The sequence below is a fragment of the Toxorhynchites rutilus genome, chromosome 2 (assembly GCF_029784135.1).
Source record: "Toxorhynchites rutilus septentrionalis strain SRP chromosome 2, ASM2978413v1, whole genome shotgun sequence".
NCBI classification, from domain to species: Eukaryota; Metazoa; Arthropoda; class Insecta; order Diptera; family Culicidae; genus Toxorhynchites; species Toxorhynchites rutilus.
In genome coordinates this window covers 158789679-158815109 of record NC_073745.1, presented here as the reverse complement: position 1 = coordinate 158815109, position 25431 = coordinate 158789679, and the positions used below count along the sequence as shown (strand labels likewise).

Sequence of the window (25431 nt, the reverse complement as noted above, 5' to 3'; positions counted from 1 at the left end):
AGATGGCTGAAGAGTGGTGTTAGCAAGTTGGCCCACCTTAGGACATACTTCTACGCGCCTTGGTGCAAACAATAAACATTTATTTGTACACAAAGCGCCAATTCATATTTTCGCGGTTTCTCGTTACTACTTGTTTGCACGATTTGCACATTGTAACTCGATGGACGGAAAACGGGCGTTTAAAAGAAATAAGTCGAATGTTTCTAATTCCGATACCGACGAGAATGAATACGATGATGTGGGCAAAATACAACCTTCCGTGAAAAGAAATAAATGTTTGCCGAAGCTGGACGTTACCGGTTATACCACGGAAATAGGTTCGAGAATGAATAAAATTACCAAACAAATCGACCACTTGGAAAATTTTTTTGATGAGGATGACGATTTTTTTGAAAATGCTCTAAACGAAGCTGAGGTATGATTTATTAATTATTTGAGCTTGTCCGTAATACTAATGACAATATTCAAAAATTATTCTCTAAGCAATACACCCTCGATCTCAGTACCTGGAAACGATGCAAAATTATTTCCGTTTTGCATGAAGCGCGATGCATGATTCTAACTGTAGAGGAAAAAAGCAGTGGAGCAAAAGCAAAATGTTGCATCGAGCCTCCGTGGACAACATTACATATCCAGGAAGGAGATGTCGTTTCACTTAGTGGACATTTCGACACATCTAGTAACTTGTATAAAATTACCTCCAATGGTGGAATGTTAGTCACCGATCCGGACCACCTTGTCTCGGGTACATCTGTGGTGGGAGCTCTTTACTGTCAACGAAGAGGCGTCCTGCAGGAACGGTTCAGGGGAATTGATTCTGATAATAAAATCGTAAATTTGTGACTATTTGTCACTGCAAACAGTGATTCATATTGTTTTTTTTTTTCAGATGACTGTGGGTACGATAATCCACGAGCTGCTACAGAAGATACTCAGAGATCAGCTAACAAGTATCGATGATATCAAAATGCTGGGAAAGAAATACGTCAACTCTAAAGAAATTGCACATATGCTCTATGCTTGTGAAATGAGCCAAGCAGATGCCTCGAAAGAATTGGAGCAGTTTTATCCCAAAATTTTTGACTTCTTAAGAAAACACGTTTCTTACAATCAGGTTATTCGAGATGACACCGCGTAAACATCTACAATTTAATTTACGACTATATTTTCAGACATCATCGAACAGCAAATCAGATCTACAGATCAACACTATAAAAGATATTGAGGAAAATGTCTGGTGTCATCAGTTGGGTTTGAAGGGTAAAATTGACGTGACAGTTAAAGCAAGATGTTCCCCGCAAGAGCAGTTCCAGCTGATGCCTCTAGAATTGAAGACAGGCCGAGCGAGCTTCTCCGCAGAGCACAAAGGACAGATAGTGCTTTACGAAATGATGATGAATCTTGTTGGCCATCACGTGGAGAAGGGTATTTTGCTGTATCTGCGAGAGGGGAAATGTGCCCCAGTGTTAAGTAACCGTAACATGAAACGTGATTTGATTATGTTACGAAACGAAGTTGCTTATTATTTATCGAAAGGACTTCCAAATATTACCAGTGATAGTTTCAACATTTCCAAAGATATATTGCCACTCCCAGAACCGTTGAACAACCGACACGTTTGTTCGCGTTGTCCATATAGTGTCCTCTGTACAGCATACCTCAAACGCGAAGAAAGGAATCTTTCGGATGATCACGCTATTAAACTGATTGCTGATGAATCGTTGAGCCATTTGACGGACAAGCACATAGATTATTTCATTCATTGGGCTGGTCTTATCTTCCTCGAGCACGAAGAATCTAGAAGAAGCAAGTATACGGAGGTGGTAAATGTTGCTTTTGAAACAGATTAAACAATTTTGACTCTTGTTACAGATTTCAAGCTGAAGCATCTATGGACAAAAACCCCAGAGGTTCGTATGGAAATGAAGCGAGCTGTTACAAACCTCAAGCTCACTGGTCGAGTAATTAGAATAGGAGATGAGTATTTTCATACTTTCCAGCAGAACTTTGACCACAGAGATGCTAGTAACCACGGTAAAGTGTGAAAAAATGATGGCATATTATTTTGAAAATAATTTGTTTCTTATTCAATGAAGATGTAAGTTCGTTTTTTGAGGTGGATGAGTACTTGATATGCAGTACTTCCAAGAGAATTGCAGTAGCGGCCGGTCGGGTCATTGCGATTGGTAAACAAGATGTTACTATGTGTTTGGAACGTGACCTTAGTCATACTTTTTCAATGGACGAACAATTTATTCTGGACAAGTACGAATCACAAACAAGCATGACATTTAATTTGACCAACATCGGAGTGCTATTGGATAATACCGAGCGATCAGACATTCTGAGGCGTATTATTGTTGATAAAGAAAAACCCACCTTCACACGAAGTGTATCTTCGCTTGTGACTGCCACTGCCAAGGATATCCTGAAAGATTTAAACAAACATCAGAAAATCGCTATACTAACAGCGATTGGAACCAAAAGCTATTGTCTCTTCAAGGGTCTCCCGGGAACTGGGAAAACTCAAACTGTGATCGCCCTAATTCGTCTTCTGGTAGCAATGGACAATTCAGTACTCATCACCAGCAACACGCATTCCGCAGTTGATAACATACTGAAGCGATTAATGTTTCATAATGTTAGATTTATTCGACTTGGTAATGTCTCCAGAATCGATCCAGCAATAAAACAATTCTCAGAACAAACACTAACAGAAAACTGCACAACTCCCGAGGAGCTTACGGCCATCTACAACTCGTTTGTAAGTAGAGTAAAAGTATCTATCATCGCAATAGCATCTATTATGGTAATATTTATTGGTTTAGAAAACATATTTATTATTAAGGTTCTAATATGATATTTAAACATCATAAATCTCTTCTTTGTCGATTTTGGTACTTGATTCCGTTTGAAAAAAAAAATTGTTGAAAATTTAGTTTGAAAATAGTGTGTCCCATTTTTTTATTTATTAGGCTTATTAGCTTTAGCTGTAACAGAGCCGGGTTTTAATCGTGTGTGCATATGTTTATAGTTCTATAAATTATAAATTACACAGTAGTAGTAGTCATTTAGGCGTGATGCTTTTCTGTTTCATTACATTATGGTAAATTGTACAGTAATAGCCATTTAGGCGTAACGTGTTCTTCCATTGTTCAGCAGCCCGGACAGCGGAGACAGTTGATATTGATCATTGTTGGGTTATTAATAGAACAGCAGCCCGATGTTTCTTGCAGAACAGAGCAGTTGTATAAAGGAATCGATCTTTGTTCCACCGTGGATACATCTCCATCGCTGATGATGGTTGCGTGGATGTCGTTATTCTATAACAACACAAAGATGGTCAATCGAGGGTCCTGAGTTTGAACTCAAGATCGATCGCTTAGTAAGCGAATGCGTAACCAAGTGGTTACGAAGATCCCCTTGACAGTATGTCCAATTGATGCTTACTTCTTAGCATTTTGCTAAGGAATAGGCGATCAAAATAATGAGATTTTTATGCTGTGAAGTGGCTGACCAATTTATACGATCGAAATAAACATGTATTTTTGTATTACCATAATTGGTACAATTTCACGTCTACGTGCCAATTTTCGCAATATCGAAAGCTGCCTTGTTCCTTTTATGGTTGTAGGAAATCGCTGCAGAGCTGGAATGCAGAGCTGCTATGTTCCTATTAGTCTTTCCGAGATCTCGCACAGCACGCAAAAATACAGTGTGCTTTGCGTTATCCAATCTCGCATCTCACAAAGTCATTGGGAGCTGTCTGCAACAAACGAGCGAGGCAGAAGGCAGCCGAGCGAGCGCGCTTAAATTTCGAGCGACGAGTTTCGATTTTTTCTTCCTCACAACTCTCCCATGTGCAAGCGATGAGACCGGGCTTTAACAAGCGACCTTGGGATTGGCTCTTTCTCATCTCGTACGTGAAATTTTGCGATGCGTTCAGGAATGCCTCGTCGCGTTTCGATGCGAACGATGCACATGTGTTGTGTTGGCGACCTAGCCAACTGTTATGGGAAACGCCACCACTTTTACAGCAAAAGGCCGGAACTGTATTCGTCGCCACCACGGTTGTAGTAGCTAAATCTAGCACTGGGAGGGCCGGAACTGGACACGTCGCCACCACGGGATGTGGTAGCTAAATAGCATTGGGAGGGCCGGATCTGGACACGTCACCACCACGGATGTAGTAGCTAACCTGGCACTTGCAATGCCGCTGGGAGGACCGGAACTGGATTCGTCGCCACCACGGATGTAGTAGCTAAACCTAGCACTGGGAGGGCCGGAACTGGACACGTCACCACCACGGGATGTAGTAGCTAACTGGCACAGGGAGGGCCGGAACTGGATTCCTTGCCACCACGGAATGTAGTAGCAAACCTGGCACTGGGAGGGCTGGAACTGGAACTCGTCACCACCACGGAATGTAGTAGCTAACTTGGCACTGGGATGGCCGGAACTGGAACTCGTCGCCACAACGGAATGTGGTAGCTAACTTGGCAATGGCACTGGGAGGGTCCGAACTGGAACTCGTCACCACCACGGAATGTGGTAGCTAACTTGGCAATGGCACTGGGAGGGCCCGAACTGGAACTCGTCGCCACCACGGAATGTAGCAGCTAACTTGGCACTGGCACTGGGAGGGTCCGAACTGGAACTCGTCACCACCACGGAATGTGGTAGCTAACTTGGCAATGGCACTGGGAGGGCCCGAACTGGAACTCGTTGCCACCACGGAATGTGGTAGCTAACTTGGCAATGGCACTAGGAGGGCCCGAACTGGAACTCGTCACCACCACGGAATGTGGTAGCTAACTTGGCAATGGCACTGGGAGGGCCCGAACTGGAACTCGTCGCCACCACGGAATGTGATAGCTAACTTGGCAATGGCACTGGGAGGGCCCGAACTGGAACTCGTCACTACCACGGAATGTGGTAGCTAACTTGGCAATGGCACTGGGAGGGCCCGAACTGGAACTCGTCGCCACCACGGAATGTGGTAGCTAACTTTGCAATGGCACTGGGAGGGCCCGAACTGGAACTCGTCGCCACCACGGAATGTAGTAGCTAACTTGGCACTGGCACTGGGAGGGCCGGAACTGGAACTTTCACTTGGAAGGTTTGATCACTAATAAATCAAATCCTAGATTGGTTTTCATTTTATACCCTTTGAACAATTTGAGGTGGCCAATCGTATTCGCTGTTATATTTGTTTTTAACGGTTGCTTGGTATGATTTGTTTGGTTACCATAAGAACAAACATTACTGATGTGTTGTTTTAACTGTTGCGTAGCATTGGTTGTTTGGTTGGCATGGAGGCGAAATTCTAATTTGACATTCAACATAGTTTGCTTAGATAATTTATTTCGTGCGCGAACATTCTCCCCCGGTTGGAATTTAATTCCAATTTTCTAGAATATGCTTTAATTTGTGCCACGATGGTGAGGGCGGGATTTGTTAAAGCAGCATCGAGAAGCTTGACGATAGCTGTAACTCGAGCCCTTATCTGACCCCTTTGATGAACGAGCTGTTTCACATGTTTCATTGTATCACTTTTTGTGGATGGTTTTATCGGTGTATGTTCGATCGGCATTAAAATTCCGAATGTGATTAACAAAATTCAAATGGTGTTCTGTCGCGTATTGATTGAATTAACAACGATGACTGAATCACAAATCGATTATCAAAATGTGCACTGGAAATATGTTGACGCTGAACGTGGCACAGGATACTAATTTAATCCTTCTTGCTGTCAATAGCTCGACGCCTTTCAGAGGCGATACTGTGTTTTTAGTTGAAACACGATACTTTTTCTTGATAATTTCTTTCTTGATCTACTTACAATCTTCGAAGCTCAGTATCCGGCTCGAAGGACCAAATGTTGGCGACCTAGCCAACTGTTATGGGAAACGCCACCACTTTTACAGCAAAAGGCCGGAACTGTATTCGTCGCCACCACGGTTGCAGTAGCTAAATCTAGCACTGGGAGGGCCGGAACTGGACACGTCGCCACCACGGGATGTGGTAGCTAAATAGCATTGGGAGGGCCGGATCTGGACACGTCACCACCACGGATGTAGTAGCTAATCTGGCACTTGCAATGCCGCTGGGAGGACCGGAACTGGATTCGTCGCCACCACGGATGTAGTAGCTAAACCTAGCACTGGGAGGGCCGGAACTGGACACGTCACCACCACGGGATGTAGTAGCTAACTGGCACAGGGAGGGCCGGAACTGGATTCCTTGCCACCACGGAATGTAGTAGCAAACCTGGCACTGGGAAGGCCGGAACTGGATTCTTTGCCACCACGGAATGTAGTAGCAAACCTGGCACTGGGAGGGCTGGAACTGGAACTCGTCACCACCACGGAATGTAGTAGCTAACTTGGCACTGGGATGGCCGGAACTGGAACTCGTCGCCACAACGGAATGTGGTAGCTAACTTGGCAATGGCACTGGGAGGGTCCGAACTGGAACTCGTCACCACCACGGAATGTGGTAGCTAACTTGGCAATGGCACTGGGAGGGCCCGAACTGGAACTCGTCGCCACCACGGAATGTAGTAGCTAACTTGGCACTGGCACTGGGAGGGTCCGAACTGGAACTCGTCACCACCACGGAATGTGGTAGCTAACTTGGCAATGGCACTGGGAGGGCCCGAACTGGAACTCGTCGCCACCACGGAATGTGGTAGCTAACTTGGCAATGGCACTGGGAGGGCCCGAACTGGAACTCGTCACCACCACGGAATGTGGTAGCTAACTTGGCAATGGCACTGGGAGGGTCCGAACTGGAACTCGTCACCACCACGGAATGTGGTAGCTAACTTGGCAATGGCACTGGGAGGGCCCGAACTGGAACTCGTCGCCACCACGGAATGTAGTAGCTAACTTGGCACTGGCACTGGGAGGGTCCGAACTGGAACTCGTCACCACCACGGAATGTGGTAGCTAACTTGGCAATGGCACTGGGAGGACCCGAACTGGAACTCGTCGCCACCACGGAATGTGGTAGCTAACTCGGCAATGGCACTGGGAGGGCCCGAACTGGAACTCGTCACCACCACGGAATGTGGTAGCTAACTTGGCAATGGCACTGGGAGGACCCGAACTGGAACTCGTCGCCACCACGGAATGTGGTAGCTAACTTGGCAATGGCACTGGGAGGGCCCGAACTGGAACTCGTCACTACCACGGAATGTGGTAGCTAACTTGGCAATGGCACTGGGAGGGCCCGAACTGGAACTCGTCGCCACCACGGAATGTGGTAGCTAACTTGGCAATGGCACTGGGAGGGCCCGAACTGGAACTCGTCGTCACCACGGAATGTAGTAGCTAACTTGGCACTGGCACTGGGAGGGCCGGAACTGGAACATTCACTTGGAAGGTTTGATCACTAATAAATCAAATCCTAGATTGGTTTTCATTTTATACCCTTAGAACAATTTGAGGTGGCCAATCGTATTCGCTGTTATATTTGTTTTTAACGGTTGCTTGGTATGATTTGTTTGGTTACCATAAGAACAAACATTACTGATGTGTTGTTTTAACTGTTGCGTAGCATTGGTTGTTTGGTTGGCATGGAGGCGAAATTCTAATTTGACATTCGACATAGTTTGCTTAGATAATTTATTTCGTGCGCGAACATGTTGTGTACACGAAAAGATGCTCGTGCATTAGTGCTCGCGAGACTTACTCGTGTAACTGCCTCAATGTGAAATTTGATCAGGCCTTCTGAGATCTCGCACAGCACGTACAAGAGACAATATGCTTTTCGCTATTCAGCCTCGTACCTCACACAATCATTGCGAGCTGTGTGCAACAAATGAATGAATTTATTAGATGACTTTAGCAGCGATATTTATGTGAAACAGTTCTACATCACTAATTGTTGTACGTATCATATTACGAAGATTAAAATTTTAACACCAGAAGCACAACTTCCCCCGACAGCACCAAATGTCACTTTGAGGCAGGTACATGGGAAAGTCTCGCGAGGACTAATACGCGAGCGTCTCTTACATGCATACAACACATGTACATCGCTCATTTTGAGGTGCAACGAGGTATTCTTGAGCGCATCTCAATATTTTACGAAAGAGAAGAGAAGGAGCCGAACCCAGGCTCGTGTGCTAAAGCTCGGTTTCATCGCTTGCTCATGAAGGGGTTGAGAGGAGGAGAAAATCAATACTCGTCTCTCAAAATTTAGGCGTGCGCGCAAAGGAAGTCTGGACACTTCTCAGTGTTTTACGAAAGAAAAGAGAAAGAGTCAATCCCAAGCCCGTGTACTAAAGCCCGATCTCATCGCTTGCACATGAAAGGGTTGTGAGGAAGAGGAAATCGATACTCGTCCCTCGAAAATAAAGCGCGCGCACAGGAAGTCTGGTTCCTATTTTGGTTGTACGTTGTTATGTTATGGTTGTTATGCTATTATGGTTGTACCTCACGTTTTCACGCTGTGCAATTGCATTTCATAGGCGCTTTTGAACGCTCAGTAGTGTAGTGAAATAGCGTGTCCGATCGAAGCATATTTGTTTGATCTATTCTGTTGAATGTTAAATCTTAGGTGAGTGGGTTAATATTCTTCAGTTCCTGAAGAGAAGCGAGAACTGCATCACGACCCTCACGTCTTTGTGATTCTCCTGTCAGCTAGCAGAAAGGCCTAGCAACGAGAAGCAGGCAGTTATTTTACAACCGATAAGCACTCAACAACAGTCTAATCTAGAGATGAAACGGATATTCGGTATCCTTCCTATCCGATCAATATTTGGTATCCGGCCGCATACCGGATATTAGAAAAAAACAATAATTTTTCATTAACAGAAGATAAATCATAACCGGAACTTGTAATGCTTGTTGATTCTTTTTTGATTTCTAGTTAATTAAGTGTACCCTCTCTCAGATTATCATCCCTGAAGTTCTTAGTTTTTTTTATTTAAATTTTGTATTCAAATAATTGGATGATGTTCTTTGCATATTGAAATTATGTGGCACAAAATCTGTCCATGGTGATCGTAAGAGAAAGACAATTAAGAGAATCGATCAAGATAAAAGCATAAATTAGGCAAAAATTTCCGAACAACGAATAATAAATAATTATTCTTGTACAGAATTTTTTGAAATTTTGAAAACTTTTTTTTTCTTTCCAGTATTGTTATCCACTACACCTAATACATTTTTTTTAAATTCTTTTTTTGAGAGGTTTTCAGCCTCCTGGGCTGGTTCTCCTCTTTTTCGACGGCATTGCCGCAAGGTTTAGTTGGGAACAGATTGCACATAAAATTATCACATAAAAATTGGACGTAAAAATTAAACAAATATAAATTCTTTTGCGAAACATAACTTAACGAAAAACTTGCTGTTTGCTTGTTTGACCCATGGCTCCAGGCCAAAAGGAGAGGAAGGAACAAGGATATTCTTGTCTGAACCATTGTTCAGACGCTAGATCTTAAAAAAATGTTCGGCATCTTTTAGGTAGCAGACAAGCGCTGCTACTCTTGCTGGATCGTCCCTCAAGATGTCTCTTACACTCCCGTTGATTCCATGAAGGTTTCGCAGATCATCAAATTTCGAGCAACCACACAAGAAGTGGAGTTGTGGATTTGGCAGAGGTCGCAGAGTAGATGGAAGGGTCTTCTATTGAATCCGTGTGAGACCGAGCAGTGACCGGTCCTCAGTCTGGACAGGATTCGTTGTTCTCTCATCCCTTTAACATCGTCAAAACTGGCAATCGTGCCGTTGACTTTTCTGAGAAACTGCACCCTCTCTGCGAAGCACCTTTCGGTCCAAAAGATGCGGAAAGAGTTGGTGATCCACAACTTCACATCGTCAAGCGGCACATCCCGGGTGAAGAACGGTCTGGTGTGACCGATTCCGGCAAACCGGTCGGCCGCTTCATTCCCTGCGATGCCGTTGTGTCCGGGGACCCACATGAGCACAGTGTCGGGCAATATGTACTTCCTGATGGCCTGTACCCATGGATGTTTGGACCTGGTCGTACCGATGGCATCAATGGCGCTTGCCGAATCGGAGACGACCAACAACGGCTTGGAAGATGGAGTTGTAGTTGCCTCGAAGATGCTGGCCACTTTGGCCGAGAAGACCTGGCAGACGTCCGCGAGTTTTTTGCTGGAAATCAGACTATTATTAGTATCGCTTACCCCAAATCCAACTCCCGATGGTCCTTTTGAGCCGTCCGAGTATCTGATCTCGTGGAGACGGTATTTTTCTGCTATGATGGCCTTGAAATATTCTAGCAGACCGATCGAGCTCGCCCCGGCTCGAAAGTTGTCCCTAATACCGTTCTCGACGAGAACAGTTGGGAACCTCTAGTCGTTCGCACCAAACCAGGATTGTTTTGCCACCGGGGGGAGGTTGGAATGCGCCACCCGCTGCAGGATCGTGTTGCTAAGGGCGGTCAGGTGGGTCTCCCCTCTACCGCTGGTTTTCAACAAGAAACTAGCAGTCCTGACTACGATCGCCGAGTCTGTGATTAGATCGAAAGAAGGTTCGCCAATTTCAGCGCTGACAGAGGCAGCTGGTGTTGATGACAGGAGACCGGAGACAGTCCGTAGTGCTTTGTTGTAGATCGGTGCCAGAGATTTTGGGAGCTTGTCTCCAGCCAAACACGTCAGTTCAAGGCCATAGGTGAGGCGGCTGTTGATGATGGCTTTAGCCATCCGTACTCGGATATTTCTGTTGTTGCTCCGGTGCGGTTTGGAAATGGTTTTCAACAGATTCAACCGAGTGGCACAGCTCTTCTTAACTTCCTCGAAATGGCGGAGGAAGCTAAGTTTGTGGTCAACAAACACTCCAAGGATCTTTAGCGTTTTTCGGCGGGGAATGTTGTTTTTGTATAGCTGGACCCTGGAGTTGGGACCCTGATGTCTGTCGCTGCAAATCACCATATGGCTGCTCTTCTTCGATGAAAGTCTAAATCCTCTCTCGGCCGCCCACCGGCCGATGACATTGGTAGCTGCCTGTATCCTGATGCGTGGAATCCTATGGGTGTCACCCACTGCCATCAGAAGAATGTCATCCGCGTAGACAAACACGAAGACTCCCCCAGGCAGGACCTGGAACATGCTACAAACTAACAAACAAACCATCTCAAAACTAGAAGCTTCAAATGAAGCTTTAAAATGATGTACATCCCATCTTCATGCGTTGGTTTTTCACAAAGTTACAGCGTTTCTAAAATCACTTAAAAATTTCGACTTCGCGCTACGTTCCCATATTTTTTGTCGAGTGTGGAATTAACGACATAGTATTGCACACTAGAAATAAGAATTAGAGGCATAGTTTTACTTAAAAATTATTATTGAAGTATTATTTGAATCCTATTAACACTTTTTCCATGTGACACCGACTATTACCATAATAGGTACACTTGTTACGAAACTCCAGGAACACTATTACCATAAGGGGCTGTCCACATACCACGTGGACAGACAAAGCACGATTTTAGACTCCCCTCCCCCTCCGTGTACAAGCGTGGACATTGACTATACCCCGTGGAGCCGTGGAGCTGCCGGCCTAGAATAGCACTTCGGGTCTACGTCCCTGTCCCTGTCGTAGAAGGCGACTAATCGGGTGACAACGCGAGTAAGGGCGCGGTAAAACCTATGAGAATGCACGGGGGAAATACCGTGTACAGGAGCAACGAGAGGAGTGCCGAGCACATCAGGATCGACGCCAGTAAGATCCTGATTACGACATACTGGTATGACATGGAAAATGGACAAGACACGAAAACGGATAAAATGCGATGCTAAAAGCCGACAGTCGTGCTATTCTGCTCCCTGAGTAAGGAAGGGTGACACCTACCTGAAATGGCGTGTGGGTTAATAGTACGGTTGCCCCCGTCCCGGTAACAACTTGGCAAGTCTTCGGGTACGTTCGATGCTCGTCTAGGCCTTGGCACTAGGTACTAGGCATCAGATGTCACATTCCTGACTTGCGCTGATCCGGCTCTGAACACGGTCCCCATGAAGGACCGTGTCAACCCCTGCATGGCCTCACTGCTTGCATAGATAACCATGGGATCACAAAAAGGCGACTATGTACAACGAGCGGAGATAGCGGCCCGAAGTTGGGACCCAACCAAAATGGAGACAACCTACAAAACCAACGAAGAACGAAGAGAGAGTATGATGGATACAGGTGACCAAGCCAACGCGTTCATTCGTAGTAAAAAGCTTCTGCGATCGCCAATACTCAAACAAGTGGAAACACCAGGCCCTAGCGGCAGTAATGGAGGAATACCTGAGACCCAGCAAAGTCGGGGGATCAATCCCCTGTTCCTGCCAAAGTCCAGCGGTAGTTTAACCCAGGAAGGAGGGCTGACTGGAGATAGCATCCTGAGCACGATCATGTTGAAGGTCAAAGAACTCGACACCTTCGTGCAGGACAAACCCAACGTGCATAAGGAGATCAAGACCAGGATGTCGGGTATAAGATCTCTCTTGGGACGAGCTTTGAAGGAGCACGATGGACTCGTCGAAAGGACGAAAACCGCCGAGAAGGCACTCGCAGAAGCGTTGCAAAGAGCTGCAGCTGGACAGGTGACGCCAAAGATTCGTCGAAACCGTTCGGAAAAAAGAAAAAAGGATTCACCAGCAGAAGAAGAAATGTTCAAAAAACGCAAGGACGATCACGACAACGATGATTAAGACGATAGTGCCGCCCAGGGCGACAGCGAAGAGCTGGGTGACAGCGATGACCAGATCAGCACCGATAGCAAGAGAAACGACTGGAGCACGGTTACGAAAAGAAACAAGAAAAAACAAAGGAACGAAGAAAAAGAGAGCGAGAGAAAAGTGAAAATAGTGGAAAAAAATAAGAAAGAGAATGAAAAGTGGCAGGGGCCAAAAGACAAGAAGCCTAATCCTCGGCGGGCGAGAGACAAAGGCGATGCACTCATCGTCGAAGCGAAGGGCAACGTATCATACGCTGATCTCTTTAAAAAAATGCGAGAGGACCCTGGCCTCAAGAAACTGGAGGAGAGCGTGGTGAAGTCCAGGCGCACCCAGAACGGCGAAATGCTGTTCGAGCTGAAGAGAGACCCAGAAATCAGGAGCTCAGCATTCAAGGATCTTATCTTGTAGAAAGGGTTCTCGATGTTCCGATGAAAATCCGACTACGAAAGGCGTATCGCGGGACGCAGACCGCAACGATTCGTCTCTCAACGGACGCAGCGAACAAGTTACTGAAGTTAGAGAGTATAAACGTCTGCTGGGCTGTGGGTCGTTTTAGAATCATTCCGCCTGTTCCCAAGCAACTGGAGCGATGTTTCAAGTGTTTAAACTTCGGCCACCTGGCGAAAGGCTGCTTGGGGCCAGATAGATCCAAACTGTGCAGGAAATGCGGAATAGAGGGACACTTTGCCAGCGACTGCAAGGGAAAACCAAGGTGTATGCTCTGCGAAAAAGAGGACAGTAATGACCATATGACGGGAGGCTTTAATTGCCCTGTGTACAAACAGGCGTGGGCAAGCCAACAGTGATGGAGATAACCCAAATTAATCTCAACCATTGTGACATCGCACAGCAACTGTTGTGGCAGTCAACGACAGAAACAAAATGTGATGTCGCAATTATCGCGGAGCCGTATCGCGTTCCCCCCGGTAACGGTAATTGGGTGACGGATAAAGTAGGAATGGCCGCCATCCAGGTCATGGGCCGATATCCCATTCAGGAGGTAGTTTCGAGGTCTCGCGAGGGTTTCGTGATCACAAAGATCAACGGAATTTTTATCTGCAGTTGCTACGCACCTCCCAGATGGACGATGGACCAGTTCCACTATATGCTGGATGTCCTCACCGAGGAGCTCGCCGAACGAAAACCAGTCGTTATAGGAGGGGATTTCAATGCTTGGGCAGTAGAGTGGGGAAGCAGATGCACCAACGCGAGAGGGACTAGTTTACTAGAAGCTCTAGCCAAGTTGGATGTTACCCTGTGCAACGAGGGCACCACTAGTACCTTCCGCCGAGAGGGTCGAGAGTCCATCATCGACTTGACTTTCTGCAGTCCTTCGTTAATGACGAAAATGAGGTGGAGGGTATGTGAAGGATACACCCACAGTGATCATCAAGCCATCCGTTATACCATTGGCCAACGAAACTCCGTGGCAGTACGGATAAATAGGACATGCCCGCGCAGGTGGAAGACAAAAACCTTTGACAAGGACCTTTTCATCGAAGCACTACGCGTGGAAAGCGACGTCTTGAACATGAACGCGGATGAACTGACGGAAACGCTAGCAACAGCATGTGATATAACAATGCCAAGAAAAAGGGAACCCAGGTATAAGCGACCTCCAGCCTATTGGTGGAGCGAGGCACTTGGCGTGCTTCGGGCCAACTGCCTTAGCGCCAGAAGACGTTTCCAACGGTCAAGCATAGACACCAGAGAAGAGCGGAGAGTGGAATTCAGAGAGGCTAGATCCAGTCTTAAACGGGCGATTAAGCGGAGCAAATCTAATTGCTTCAGGGAGTTATGTCGGGACGTGGACGTCAATCCATGGGGCAATGCTTACCGAATGGTGATGGCGAAGCTCAGGGGCCTAACGACACCTTCCGAAATGTGTCCCGAAAAATTAAAAATTATCGTGGAAGGGTTATTTCCGCAGCACGACCCAACGACCTGGCCACCCACGCCATATGGAGAGGATGAGGATAGCATCGAACGCAGAGATGTGACGAACGATGAGCTAGTTGCAGCTATCAAACGCCTAAAAACGAAGAAAGCGCCTGGCCCAGATGGAATCCCCAACGTAGCTTTGAAAGCGGCAGTCCTAGCATTCCCTGATATGTTCAGGACAGCCATGCAGAAATGTCTAGACGAATGCTACTTTCCGGATCGATGGAAGGTACAACAGCTAGTATTACTGCCCAAGCCAGGAAAGACGCCGGGTGGTCCAGCATCGTATAGACCCATATGCCTGTTGGACACTCTTGGGAAACTTTTGGAGAGAATCATCCTTAATAGGCTGACGGAATGCACGGAGGGAGTTCGTGGACTGTCCGATAATCAATTCGGATTTCGGAAAGGGAGATCCACGGTAGATGCCATTCGCATAGTGGTCGAAAGAGCCAACAGAGCATCCAAACAGAAGCTCAGAGGAAATCGATACTGCGCAGTGATAACGATCGACGTTAAGAACGCGTTCAATAGTGCCAGCTAGGAGGCCATCGCGACTGCGCTCCACACGATGAAAGTCCCAGACTACCTGTGTAGAATACTGAGAAGCTACTTCGAGAACCGTGTGCTGGTGTACGAGACAAACACGGGCCAGGCGCAGATTAAAACTACGGCGGGAGTTCCGCAGGGCTCTATCCTGGGCCCATCGCTCTGGAATAGTATGTACGATGGTGTACTAAAACTGAATCTGCCCAGAGGTGTGGAGATCATTGGCTTCGCGGATGACATCGTTACAGGGGAATCTTTGGAACGGGTCGAAATGCTCGCGACCGAGTCGTTAGACATGATCGGAAGGTGGATGCAAAGTGTGAAACTGCAGATAGCCCACCACAAGACGGAAATGCTGATTTTCAGCAACCGCAGGGCGGTGCAACGTGCAGAAATCACAATTGGAGAGCACTCGATAACCTCGAAGCGAGACCTAAAATACCTGGGGGTGCAGATCGACGATCGACTGAACTTCAACAGTCACGTCGACTACGCTTGTAAAAAAGCAACGAAGGCAATCAATGCACTGACACGAATCATGCCCAACAACTTTGGCCCAAGCAGCAGCAAGAGGCACCTCTTGGCTAGTGTCTCCTCATCGACACTACGTTACGGTGGTCCAGCCTGGATCGCGGCGTTAGAAACTCAGCGGAACACGAAGAGGCTGAATAGTACGTACCGGCTCATGGCGATGCGAGTCGCGAGTGCGTACAGAACCGTGTCAACAGAAGCGGTCTACGTCATAGCCAGGTTGGTCCCCATAGACATCATCTTGGCGGAGGACAGCGAGTGCTATAGGAGGAGGGGAACCAGAGGAATCCGGAATCTAATGAGGGCGGAGTCGATGGCTAGGTGGCAGCAAGAGTGGAGTGCCGCGCAAAACGGCAGGTGGACGCACAGGCTCATACCGACACTAATGGGCTGGGTGAACAGGAAACACGGAGAGGTAAATTTCCATCTAACGCAGTTTTTGTCTGGTCATGGCTGCTTCAGGCAGTATCTGCATCGGTTCGGACACGCAAGATCGCCTCTTTGTCCGGAGTGTGGAAATGTGGAGGAAACACCGGAACACATCGTATTCGAATGTCCCAGATTCACCACAGTGCGCGAGGGGCTGCCTACCCTTCATGCTGGGAACATCGTGGAGGAAATGTGTCGTGACGAGGGCACCTGGAACGCAGTAAACAGTGCAATCGTACATATCATGTCCGAGCTACAGCGGAAGTGGAGGACCGACCAGCATGCGGATAACGCCTGACCATAAGAGATGAATAATCGAGACGGCTGTAGTACCGGATAGTCCCCCCCCCGAGAGCCGCCGTGACGGAGTGCGCGTCATGTTGGAGGGCACTACCTAATCGGCGCTCCGCTGGGAAGAGAAATCCTGCGAGGGTGACTGTGACGGGGCGCGCGTCAAGTTGGAGGGCGCTTCCTAATCGGTGCACGTCTCGACAGGTAACCGGATACTGCCACGGAGAAGAGCAAAAATGCCTGCCTGGCAACGCCTGATCGTGGCCTGGATGGAGAAACACTGCGAACGTTTCGAAGGAGCGAGCATCAAGGATGAAACCATGATCAAAATGGTGCATACCCCACGAGAGTAGCTGTGACGGAGTGCGCGTCATGTTGGAGGGCACTACCTAATCGGCGCTCCGCTGGGAGAGAAATCCTGCGAGGGTGACTGTGACGGGGCGCGCGTCAAGTTGGAGGGCGCTTCCTAATCGGTGCACGTCTCGACAGGTAACCGGATACTGCCACGGAGAACAGCAAAAATGCCTGCCTGGCAACGCCTGATCGTGGCCTGGATGGAGAAACACCGCGAAGGATGAAGCCGTGATCAAAATGGTGTATACCCCACGAGAGTAGCTGTGACGGAGTGCGCGTCATGTAGGAGGGCACTACCTAATCGGCACTCCGCTGGGAAGAGAAATCCTGCGAGGGTGATTGTGACGGGGCGCGCGTCAAGTTGGAGGGCGCTTCCTAATCGGTGCACGTCTCGACAGGTGAGAAATCCCGCGAGGGTGACTGTGACGGGTTGCGCGTCAAGTTGGAGGGCAATTCCGAATCGGTACACGTCTCGACGGGTAAATGGATGCCTGCGAAGAGGACATAAGCGCAGTGGAATGAAAAGCGAATAGAGAGAAAAAAATGTTGAGAAAAAGGGAAGGACAACGCTAGTCAGCGTTGAAAACTCGAAGAGTGCATGAGCACAGCCGCCCCCTGAAGTAGTCGCCTAGATATGGTCCCAGGGGGAATAAGGCAACGAGTAGAGGGCTTGGTTTTTGTGGGTGCGATCCCCACTCGACGTCTGGGTTAACCCTTCCCAGATAAGGCTGGTAGAGCGTTCCTCACCTCTATAAAAAAAAAAAAACCTTCAGTTTTGGTGTAGTCAAATGGAGCAAAACTGACCTAGAGGACCTTGAGAGGAGGATGAGGAAAGCATTCAAAGAGGCCGGAATGCACCATCCTCAATCGGCACTGGAGAGAGTTTCACTACCACGCAAAGAAGGGGGACTTGGAATCGTCGACATTTCTGCACTGTGTGTTGCCCAGGTACGACAACTGCGCGAGTACTTCGCAGAACGCGCCAACCAAAACGCGCTATACCGGGCTGTCTGCGCCGCTGACAGAGGATACAGCGCTCTGCACTTGGCGCAAGCGGAGTACCAACTAAACTGCAATCTGCAGACAGTGGAGGAGAAGATTGCAGCTTGGAAGCAGAAGGCAGTGCATGGTGCCCACCCCCATCAACTGGACCGGCCACACGTCGACAAGGCCGCATCTAATCTGTGGCTAACGCGTGGTGAACTCTCTTCAGTAGTAGAAGCCGACATGATAGCCATCCAGGACAGGATAATGCCGACGAGAAACTGCAGGCGGTACGTCTGGCATCAAGACGTTGATGACATTTGCCGGATGTGCCATCAACCAGGTGAAAACATAGAGCACATTATGGGAGGCTGTCCCGTTTTGGCCAACGCAGCCTACACCGAGCGTCACAACAACGTGGCCCGTATTGTTCATCGACAACTGGCGCTCCAATGTGCTCTACTGGAAGACAACGTACCAAACTACCGGTACCTGCCTGCACCTGTCCTGGAAAATGACCGTTTCAAGCTGTACTGGGATCGCACTGTTCTGACCGACCTCTCGATCCACCACAACCGCCCAGATATAATGGTTTACGACAAGAGCAACCGCAAAGTCACCATCATCGATGTCGCTATTCCACTGAACCAGAATCTGGAGGAGACCCACGGTCGCAAAATCTGCAAGTACCGACCATTGGCCGTGGAGCTCAAGGAACTGTGGGGGCTAAGGGAGGTCCCAAGAATTGTTCCAGTCGTTCTCTCTGGAACTGGAATTATCCCGAAGACACTTCTGGAAGCGCTAAAGGTGTTGAACATCGAGAAGGAATTGGCCGGCATCCAAAAGTCGGTCATCCTTAGCACCTGCGCGATTGTCCGACAATTCCTCGGTCAGGACTAAAACAGCACGAGCATGCAGATACGTGCATTCCGCAGAGCCTAGTCCCCCTTTGGCATTCAGAAGCCCGGGGGCAGGTGAAAATTCTGGCTAGGTTCGCCTAGTTAAGAAGTGAGATAAGTCTGCCAAAAAAAACCCTTCCTTCCCTGTAGTCCACGTGGACATTCTTCCATATATTTTAATTGGAAAAAAGAAATAATTGCATTGTGTCTATATTCAATTTTAAATTAGTCCTTTTTTGTGTTTTTATAATGATAAAAAACAATTAAAATAAAGAAAAAAGATGTCCTTTGTTTTGGTTTTTCGCATTGAAAACTTGTTTTAATAACAAATTCCTAGCGACCATTCTGCATTGAATATCCAGATTTCTCTCGGAGTGCTCGTGAGGCACAATTACACTAGACAATTCTTGACTCAGGCAGCGCATCTTTCTTTCGATGCAACGCAAACTGCTTTACTTCCGGAGCCTGCAACATTGAAATCGTTTTACTCGGATCATAATCCTAAATCCTTTTTTGGAAAGGAAAAAAATACGAAACATTATTAGTAGTTGCGGTTGTTTTCTATTCTTTGATTGATTGCACCTCTTCCTACCAATATATCTACCAATATAGTTTGAAAATATGTTAAATCGTTTGCTGCAGGAGGAGCTCGGTAATGGCAACTGTATGAAATGATGGGTTAAAGTTGCTAAAACAAAATTTCGTTCTTTTCTATCTCATTTGTTCTAATACGTATGGAAATCTATTTAATCATTTATGTAATAATTCCACTATGATAACTGGTATTATGCCCAAAATATTACTCCTTCCAAATAGCTTTTCGAGAACATTCGAGAAAACCAACGACAAATCATTCACCTGCAGAAAATCTCCGAGAAACAAGTGTCTATTGAACTTAGTTTTCCTGAAGACTTCTGAAATGATTTAGCACAATTGAATGTTGTTTTAAATGAAGCTAATCAAGATACTATTAAGAAAAATGTGTCGAAAGCATTCCAATGGAGAAACAACTAATGGATTTCGACATACTTCTTTACTGAACTTTGACAGTGAGATACAAGTTCAGATAGTGAAGCGAAAATCAGAACTAATAAAACAATATTTTGATGGCCTAAAATGCTCCAATTTGAAACAAAAGTATTTTCGATGCGGTTAATTTCATAAAACGTGGAATAATCAAGTTCAATTTCAAATATAGGAAGACTTATCGCTTGTGATTTCCACTATGCCGTTGATCTAATTGATAGCAGTTTCCTCTTAGCTGTGGTGCAAAATATGTAATCTAATCCCGGATTCAAAGCCTCTTGAAAAAAAAACACGAATGTTGTAATAACGGAAATCTCACTTGTAACATCCCAATCTTTCGTTCGGTATTTTTTTTATTAATTCGTTTATTTTTGCAGGCTCAGTAACTTAAGTTTAAAGGAGTCGAATTCTTAAATATAATTTTAAAACTATATATATAAACAATTTTCTTACATCTATGGTTAGTAAGGTGGAAAACCGATTACTCGCGGTGTTTCGTTCGGTAGAACAAAGTAAAAAAAACCGCTCTCCGCTGCTGAGCATGCCTAACTCAGCTGTATTAAAGAGAACGTCGCAAAATTCGGGAAATATTCGGGAACGAGGGTACTCAGAAAAGGTGGACTGAATCTGGTTCTTCTAATACACAAGTGCAGGTATAGAGATTTGGATAGGACTCATTTCCTTAATTTTTTCACGTTTCTTTGTTTTTAAGAGGCTTTAAACTTTGCAGTTCATTCGCCTCCAAACACATTTCCTTAAGTCCTTCCCAAATTATTTAGATAATCCTCCAAATATTCCGGTCATTTCATCATGTTATCAACACCCCACATGTACTCTGCTGTCCAATTTATGATCAAATGACGTAGCTTAGAAGTTGAAAACAATGATCCTCTACTTCCAATGGAAACTTGATCGCTCACAGTTTATGTGAGTTTCATTTAGAATACATATTGGGTTGGGGAAAAGAAATGTCGTATATTGTCAATATATGGCAGCACTTAAACATATCTTTTGTTGCACTTATCGCATCGGGTCATACTATACGGCTATTTAAAGATGACAATCTGTGCTACAAGTGTCGTTTTGACGGTGTTGTGATTGTTCTTTTCAGTCTCAAGTTATAGCGCGTCAAAGATGGAGTCCACCAAGCAAGAAATTCGCCATATTTTACGTTTTTACTACCTGCGAGGTAAAACTGCAACGAAGGCGGCCGAAAAAAATCGTGTAGTTTATGGACCCGATACTATAACGATTCGCCCCGCACAGCGTTGGTTTGATCGATTTCGTTCTCGGTAGTGGCTGTCGAAGATACACCCCGTACTGGTAGGCCAATCGTCGTGGAAACCGATAAAATCGTTGAAATTATCCAAGTAGACCGGCATGTGAGCACTCGCTCGATTGGCCAGGAACTGGGTATAGACCATAAAACCGTTTGGAACCATTTGCAGAAGATTGGATTCCTAAAAAAGCTGGATGTATGGGTGCCACACGAGTTGAAGCAAAAAAAATCTTTTAGACCGAATCAACGTCTGCGATGCACTGCTGAAACGGAACGAACTCGACCCATTTTGAAGAAGATGGTGACTGGTGATGAAAAGTGGATCACGTACGACAACCTAAAGCGAAAAAGTCGTGGTCAAAGCGCGGTGAGCCGGCCCAAACCATCGCCAAGCTCGGATTGACGGCCAGGAAGGTTTTGCTGTTTGTTTGATGGGATTGGAAGGGAATCATTCACTATGAGCTGCTCAACTATGGCCAGACCCTCAACTCGGTTCTCTACTGTGAGCAGCTTGACCGTTTGAAGCAGGCGATTAACCAGAAGCGGCCATAAATGATCAATAGGAATGGTGTTGTTCTCCACCAGGACAACGCACGGCCTCACACATCTTTGATGACCCGCCAGAAACTACGGGAGCTCGGATGGGATGTACTATTGTACCCACCGTAGAGTCCGGACCTGGCTACAAGTGATTGCAATTGGTTGGTCCATGCAAAACGCTCTTGGTGATACTAAGTTGGCCTCAAAAGAGGCTTGCGAAAACTGGCTGTCTGAGTTTCTTGCGAATAAGGAGGGGGGTTTTATAAGGGGGGGATAATGAAATTGCCTTCTAAATAGCAACACGTTTGCGAACAAAACGGCGCATATTTGACTTAAATTAGATAATTTTAAGTATGTTAAATAAAGCGTCAAATTTCGATCAGAAATACATTTCTTTTTCCCTAACCCTATATTTGAGCGAAGAAGTTCGCTGATATGGAAAAATATCCGAAATAACCATTTTATGGATAAATATGGAGTACTCAAAATGGGCGAAAAGTTTAAACATTCTTAAAACTGCAGAACAGATTTCATTTATTTTTGAAAATAGATCTGAATGTGCTTTTAAAAAACTTTTGTTTAACATGTCCACGTGGACATTATCTGAACTCCCACCCCCTCACCATGGACAAACGTATACATTTTCGTATCCCCTACCCCCCTAAAGTTGTCCACGTGGTATGTGGACAGCCCCTAATGGGTACATGGAAGTGGCATTTTCAAACATATTTTTTATACCATTTAGTCAATTATTCATCAAAATATCAGTGATAATCTTTAAAAACAGAGTTCAAACTGCTAGAAAAAGTATACCATAGTATACTTTTGAACAAAAATAGAGTATTTTTCGCAAATTTCTGCAAGTTGGTGGCATATTTTCTCCATAATCGGTACACATACCCTAAGTGTATTAATAAATTCGAAACTTATATTCTAATATTCAATTTTCACATAGAAAATTGTCGGCGTCACATGTCTCGGATCCTCACATGCAATGTTCACACAAAGGACTTTCGACTTTTGCGTTGTGGACGAGGCGACGCAGGTATTCCAATGCGCCGTGATACGTCCATTGTTGCTTTCAAACAGATTCATCCTCATCGGAGACCCGGATCAACTACCTCCAGTTGTAAAATCGCGCAAAGCAAAGTGAAGCGATTTGTTGCATTTCAATGAGAAGCAGAGAGAATTAAATATTTTATTTTTCATTCTAGAGCATTTGGAGCAGATGAAAGTCTCTTCTTGCGCCTGGACAAGGATGCATCCTGTTGTGTCCTACCAGCACAATATCGCATGAATAAAACCATCACAAAGCTGGCCAACGATTTCTCATATAAAGGAAAATTGATTTGCGCTAATGAATCGGTGGCGAGCTCATTCTTGAAGCTTCCAAACATTCGAAACGTGCAAGAAAAACATAAAACGGAGAAGTGGCTCCTGAGGGCTATTGCGTCCCAACTGGAGCTAGGAGTCGTGCTAATAAATACACAAAATACTTTCAAAAGCAGTGTGACATATGGCGAGAGCACAAAATGGGGACGGGCGGAAACTAAAATTGATGCAGCAGCACTGTATAAAAACTATTGTGAGGCAGCAGTGGTCTTCTACATAGCAATGACACTACTCGAGGTTGGAATAATCAAGCGGTGAATTGTGCAAGTGTATAACTTTTACTCTCCCTTTCAGAGTGGCATCGAAGGCGAAGCTATCGGTGTAATAGCCCCGTTCAAAGCACAAGTCGAATTACTAAGCTATTATCTTGGACAGTTGAAGAAATTTTACAAAAAAACGCGCGACCAATTTGAACCCAAAAATTTGGACATAGAAGTAAACACCGTGGATCAATATCAAGGAAAGGATAAAGATGTAAGTCAGAGAAGGAAAACAACACCCCTTTCATACATTTACCCAATACTATAACATTTTTCCCGCTAGGTAATAATCTACACATGCACGAAAACCCTAAATCCAGATGTGCCAGCAAAAGACAGTTCAGAAGGCATAGAGTACGAAATTTTGGAAGATTGCCGAAGACTGACGGTAGCAATAACGCGAGCGAAGAAAAAGTTGATCATTATCGGCGACACTCAGTGCCTTGAGAGATATACCCCGTTTCGAGAGCTCTTCAAACACATCGCCAAGGTTGGTAGAATAACCCTCCAACAGAACTCGTTTGGTTTCGAGTGGAATGATGTCCTAGGTACACTGGATATGCTTGAAGACTGTGATGAATAAAAAACCCACTTTCAGTTACAAATTTAAACTACTTTTATTTTGTCGAGATCTCGTTTCTCTATTTGTCTAAGTTGCTTCTTCCGCATTCGTTTGAGTTTGGCAGGATTTTTGATTATCTGTACAATTTCGGACTTCCGCTCGTTTTCCAGACGTCGGCGTTTATTTTCTTCGCTGCGTTGCTTTTTCTCCTCATTCTGAATTTTACGTTCTTCCTTGATGGAACGAGACAGATTCTTAATCTGTTTGATCTCTTCCCGATACGCTAAGTGTTTCTTGATGGGTTTGCCTTTGACGGATTTTTTAACGGTCGCAAATCTATAATGAAAAAAAATCAAATCAGAAACATGAACTAAACGGATGCTCGATGTACCTTTCTTTTGACGTTTTCCAAATACGGCCAGATTTTGGTTTGCCTCTGGGAATATCATGTTCCGGCTTTTTTATTGGTTCCTTACTTTGAACGTTAGCTTTTGCGCTTTTCGAATGTTTTTTGGTGTTTATCTCTTCTGACAAGCTGACATTATCAGCATTCTCGATTTTTGATAGAATGTTAGAAATATCCGGTACGGATGTAGTTTCCATTGTTTTTTTTATTAAATGTTATTTAATAAACAAACGACTTCAATAGAAATAACACGTGCGTTTAGATGTTGCGGCTTCCAATAATATCAACAGGGAGTTTCCAGGTGGTCGAATGAACCGAATAAACGATATTGTCAAGAGTACTTTGAAAAATAATTGTTCAGTTGTACTCTATTTATACACAAAATAAATTTCTTCTACACTAGAACAAAAAAATAGTGATTCATGAAATGCAACTGCGAAAACGGAACATTTATTACTTTTTCTTTACCACTTAAACACCAATTCGTGTTGATTTGACTAGGTAAACAATAAACATCGATTCTAAATGAGTTAAACCGAGGACATAGCGATGCGATGTGGGCGCGGACGCGGGCTCGTTCGTGGGAAAGATATTTCGTTCACGCAAAATGCAAATCGAATGCAAACCGCTGGACCTGACATAGTAAACGCAATGCGATGCGGATTTCAACGCGGCGAAACTGTTTAAGGAGTGGTTTGCTGCGAGTGAACGCAAGTGGTGGTTGCCAGCCGATTTTCATAAATATCTTTACAATCAAACTCTTCGAACGAAAACAAAAGTTGGGTTTTAAAATTATTATTTTTGTTTTGTTCGATGAATCATGTAAAGCCGGTTTTATACGGTGCGAGTAAACATACGAGTCACACCGTGTGAACGCATCATGCCAGTGTTATGTGTGATCCGGCGTGCGAGCTACTTCAATTTTTTTTTTGGTTTTACTCCATTTACTCGCATCCCTCAAAACGTCAAAAACTGCATTTAACGTTCGAATCAGTGATGCCAAATGTAAAGAAATGTCTCCATTTTAAAGATATTTAAAAACATGCAAAGATATGAACAGACTTGAAATTTATTGGAAAAAACAAATGAAACCCTCATAGTTTCCAAACGAAATCGTTGTTATTATGATATATTGAATGATATATTTCAAAATAAACATTAAGTGCGCTACAGATGCAACGTCCCGTCACCATATAGTCAACGTAAATGCATGAAACGACAAATATTCTCCCATGGAAATCGTAAGGTAGCCTTCACATACATCATCAACGACAACTTCGACGTCGGCAAA

At 45.3% G+C, this 25431-nt stretch overlaps 2 protein-coding genes across 2 annotated transcripts; one reads left to right on the top strand and one right to left on the bottom strand.

Annotated features, from left to right (window-relative positions):
* Positions 1-23777, top strand: LOC129767989 (DNA replication ATP-dependent helicase/nuclease DNA2-like). Its single transcript, XM_055769329.1, has 10 exons — positions 1-415; positions 484-831; positions 890-1114; positions 1173-1806; positions 1873-2034; positions 2097-2764; positions 22476-22669; positions 22735-23149; positions 23207-23386; positions 23456-23777. Exons 1-10 carry the CDS (start codon positions 161-163, stop codon positions 23753-23755), a joined length of 3381 nt encoding a protein of 1126 aa, XP_055625304.1. The 5' UTR covers positions 1-160; the 3' UTR covers positions 23756-23777.
* LOC129767990 (coiled-coil domain-containing protein 86) lies at positions 23771-24454 on the bottom strand. Its single transcript, XM_055769330.1, has 2 exons — positions 24126-24454; positions 23771-24070 (listed from the first exon to the last, which is right to left on the bottom strand). The coding sequence occupies exons 1-2, from the start codon at positions 24335-24337 to the stop codon at positions 23779-23781; spliced, it is 504 nt and encodes a 167-aa protein (XP_055625305.1). The 5' UTR covers positions 24338-24454; the 3' UTR covers positions 23771-23778.
* Between the last annotated feature and the right edge of the window lie 977 nt (positions 24455-25431).